Below are 4305 nucleotides of genomic sequence, written 5' to 3'. Positions count from 1 at the left end.
TGCCTGCTGGTATTGGAAAGGAGGTTGTGTGTTATACCCTGCTGGATACTGTGTTGCATAGTTTGCTGTCGGTTATAGAGTTACATTGTTACCCGCCGGTTGTGCTGAATACGCTGCTTGTGGATACGCTGCTTGGTTGACCACTGAAGTTTAAGAAAGTTGGGAACAGTTTTAATCGTGTTACTTTTAAAAGTAAATAATTACTGATAGACACATAACTTGAACTAAACCGAAGAAATGTGATAATGTATTACATTATTCGTCAAAGGTAAAAAAAAAAATTACCGACGCGGTTAGTTAACTTTAACAGACAGTTAAATTATCTTTGTGGAACTGGACCCAGATGTACACGTATCTAGCAATAAGTACATTGTATCAAGAAAAGTGAATATTTAATCAAGATTTGAAGAACAAGAAGACAAAGAAGAAGAAAAAGAATAAGACGGAGAAGAAGAAGGAGGGGGAGGAGGAGAGAAAATCACATTGCGTTGTTTATAGTACAGGTCAAATATCTGCTCAACAAAACCCTTTTGAAGATTTTCGCAATAAATCGAATGTTCAAACTTGCTCTGATTTCCCTTACCTGGATTTAACACCTGTCCTTGTGTGAGCTTTCTCCTGCACACACACCAACAAACAAGTCCAGTCAGCAGTGCGATTAAAACAATACCACCGACTACTCCACCGATGATGGCTCCAACTACATCGCCATCTATGTCAAGATGACATAACTTATATAAAATGATTGATACTCCACCCAATAATCGACAAAACGAATCAATCGCATGTAAATGTTTGCATACATGCATATATACACCGATAATTTCAATGTTTAAAAGCGTATGCATAAACTTACAATATTGTATATTAATATAAATAAAAACTTACAATCAAAAACTTTGTTGGTTGTGATACGTAGCTTAAATTTGGCATTTGATGTGTCTTTTTTGTTACGTTTCTCAAAATCTATATAGAGAGTTTCGCTCTGGGGTCCACAGTATTTCTTGTTGTAATTTTCTGTACAGGTTACATTCTACAAAACAATAAAAACACAGCAACAGGTGGGTCAAGGTGGACCTGCCCCCCTTTTTACAACGTAGATTTTTTTATTATTATCTTTGCATGCAAAGTTGGATATTTTCACGTACAAAACAAGACATATTGGCAAATTGCCCCCTTTTTTAGCAGTAGTGAATGATAATGGAAATGGAGTAATGAAAATAACCATATACCTAAGTTAAAACAAAACAGCTGGTGCTGTGATACTTTTTTGTGTGTGTACATATAATAAAAAATCAATGTAACATCAAAAGATTGATTTATGTTACCTGTAACGTCTTATAGCCATATGTTTTATAATCTAATCGTACGGCAGAGTCTGGATCAGTAAAATTAACAGGAGTAATGCAGACTTCATATTCATCTAATATTCCATCTCCCTTTCCTTGGAAGGAGTAGTCATCACAGAAAGATAAAATGTATCTTCCATTATATCCAACGTAAATCTGATCATTCTCATCCAAGGATTTCCAGAAAACCGTGCAGTCCTTTCCAAATTCATCTTTGAAAGTATTTGAAAAAAAACCCTGTATAAAAGCTTTAATATAGGATATATTTCTTAGTTCAAAACTCATCTAAGCTTCTCATTGTTAAGTATGTTTAATGTATGAATCCTACATTATGAACATACACGTTTCTGACATTTTCTCAAAATTTATTTTTTTTATCCTTGCTTTAAAGAGTTCTTGAGGTATGATTTCCGAAAAAAAGGTTTAAATTTGATAGTGTAGTAATATTATCATACTTTGTATATCGGTCTTGGTAGCTCAGTGTTTAGATCACCAAACTAGTAATATCATGCAAGGGTCCTGGGTTCGATACCCGTTTGTTTAAATGGTTTGCTACAGTAATATACATTTATACAACTTACTGTAATACCGGAACATAGGAGCTGACTTTACAGTTTTACTTGCCACAACCGAGAACTACCACAGTATGTACCTCTAAAACAGACATGGTGATATTCCCCAAACGTTTGTGTAGAAATGATATAGAATGCAAGTGAAGGGTATTTGAAATGTCATGGAAAATAATATATTAATGAGGAACGTTGCGTATGTCCTTAATTACAAAACGTGTGTCGAACATTCATTTATCACATTGAATAAATATATGATGCAAAACTACGATGAAGGACACTTTGTTATGAAATACATGTATGTGATATCCGACTTACAGTCATGTACATTGTAATGAATTATTTCAATATTTAAAACACTTCTATTATACAGTAGTGCTATTTTTCTGATGCACATTTTTTACGAAATGATTGATTATATTATATGAATGAAGATTTACCATTTAAGGTATATCTATATTCGATAGCCATATGGATAAATAGGAAATCTAAATATTTAGAAGTACAGCTGAATGACTATTGTATATTTAAATGATGAACTCGTGATTTTATTATATGTAAAATAATAAGCTTCCCAAACAGAGAAGTAAAATATATAAAAGCGAAGATAATATCTTTTTAATACATTCTTTAAATCAAAACGTGTAATACATAGTGATCCCTCGCAAGAGATCATCGGTTCTTCCGAATGAGGATTACCTTGTTATCAAAGCAAACGTGTTGAACTATCTACGACATATACTGCACATTTACCATGCTTTAAGAAGAGGAAGTTACAAACAACTAATTACATGAATAATGTTTAGCTAGTCAGCCTGCTTTAGGTCTTAGAAAAAAAACTTGTTTTTAATGAAATGACTCCCTTGCCTCTATCAAACTTTGTTCTTCAGGACATAGCAACTTTTTCTCCTATTAATGAAGCTTTATATCGCCTTTCAACCTAGCCATATCTTACAACAATGTAACGTTCCTCTGTGTCACAGGAAGACTTCTGTTCTATTTATTGCAACGATAAACTGCAATAAGGAACCATTGATACTTACATGATTCGGTCTTCCCAAATCCTTCCGAAAAATTTAAAATGGCTAGAAATAAACATGCTATCCATCTTGTAATTTCCATCTTATAATTATATCGCTCTTCAGAGGTCTAGATCTGTAATTAAGAACCATAATGTTTACAGCTGAAATACCTACAACACAAATTACATTTTAATTTTTTTTTTACTTGTGCACCTTAATGGCATGAAATCATGTGGAAATATTTTCACAATGTTAACATCATACAAGTCAATTTTACGGTTTGCATACTCTGTATCGCATGTATGACATATTATGATCACAGAGGAATGAAACCCAACAAGTAGTGTCAACAAAAATTATATCATGAATGCATATCAAACAACTACAATGGGGCGAACTGCTAGGTAATGTAATTCAATTCAATGCATTTCAGTTCATTTATTCACTTCAACCATTTATACAATGGTACACGAGGTGATGCTTACTCCTCCTAGGCACCTGATCCAACCTCTGATATGTCCAGGGACCCGTGGTTGCCCAACTCTTTATTTTGTGTTCCTTATGGGAGTTATGAGATTGATCACTGTTCTTTATCTTCACCTTTCATGACGTACATAGATATAAAAGTCAGTATATAAACAATATTGCCAAAGGTACAAGTATATAAATGATAGATGCCCATATATGTTCATTAGAAGAAAATAGAGATAGGGCATAATGTATACAAAGAGATTCAGGAATTTAATAAATATATGTCTTAGGAAGGACAGCATACAATCTCCTGGATTATAGAAATAAATATTCATAATTTTGTTAATGTTTTCAAATTTGATATCATTAATTTTCTAAATATTAGTGTATTAGGTATATGACAATATTTAGGAGGAAAAATATTCTTTCCGTAAAGTGGATAGAAATATATACAGTCTAAGATAAAATGGTATTCGTCGGCTAATTTACCAGTATTACAGAGTGTGTAATTTCTATCAATTGATGGCATTCCATATCACCTACCTACTTCTATGGGCTAATGGTAATGAAAGGTGAAGATGATCAATCTCATAACTCCTACAAGCAATACAAAATAGAAAGCCGGGCTTACATGGACCCTTGGATATACGAAAGCTGGGATCAGGTGCTTAGGAGGAGTAAGCATCCTCTGTTGACACGTCACACCCGCCGTGAGCCCTATATCTTGATCAGATATACGGAGGTATTCGTAGTCACAATTGGTGTGCCAAGAACGGCTTAAAGATAAAAAAAAAATAACCGTACGGTTTCTTCACGGATCACTGGATGTGGGCGGGTCATTGTTATTTACCTTGCCAAGAGAGCAGGCTGTTGTGTGTACTTTTGATATACACA

General features: G+C 33.7%; 1 protein-coding gene across 1 annotated transcript; it reads right to left on the bottom strand.

Annotated features, from left to right (window-relative positions):
- Nucleotides 1–392: 392 nt before the first annotated feature.
- LOC125656142 (uncharacterized) lies at nucleotides 393–1634 on the bottom strand. Its single transcript, XM_056145737.1, has 3 exons — nucleotides 1329–1634; nucleotides 889–1033; nucleotides 393–712 (listed from the first exon to the last, which is right to left on the bottom strand). Exons 1-3 carry the CDS (start codon nucleotides 1632–1634, stop codon nucleotides 393–395), a joined length of 771 nt encoding a protein of 256 aa, XP_056001712.1.
- Between the last annotated feature and the right edge of the window lie 2671 nt (nucleotides 1635–4305).

This window comes from Ostrea edulis, chromosome 7, assembly GCF_947568905.1.
Source record: "Ostrea edulis chromosome 7, xbOstEdul1.1, whole genome shotgun sequence".
Taxonomy (NCBI): domain Eukaryota; kingdom Metazoa; phylum Mollusca; class Bivalvia; order Ostreida; family Ostreidae; genus Ostrea; species Ostrea edulis.
This window is presented reverse-complemented; position numbering and strand designations above follow the sequence as displayed.

Bases quoted from the DNA above. Each gene is read 5' to 3' on its own strand.
- LOC125656142 (XM_056145737.1), bottom strand. From the start codon at position 1,634: ATGAGTTTTGAACTAAGAAATATATCCTATATTAAAGCTTTTATACAG. The intron at 1,034-1,328 runs GTAACATAAATC...ATTGTTTTGTAG, and splicing joins ATGGCTATAAGACGTTACAG to AATGTAACCTGTACAGAAAA. The intron at 713-888 runs GTAAGTTTTTAT...ATCTTGACATAG, and splicing joins AACCAACAAAGTTTTTGATT to ATGGCGATGTAGTTGGAGCC.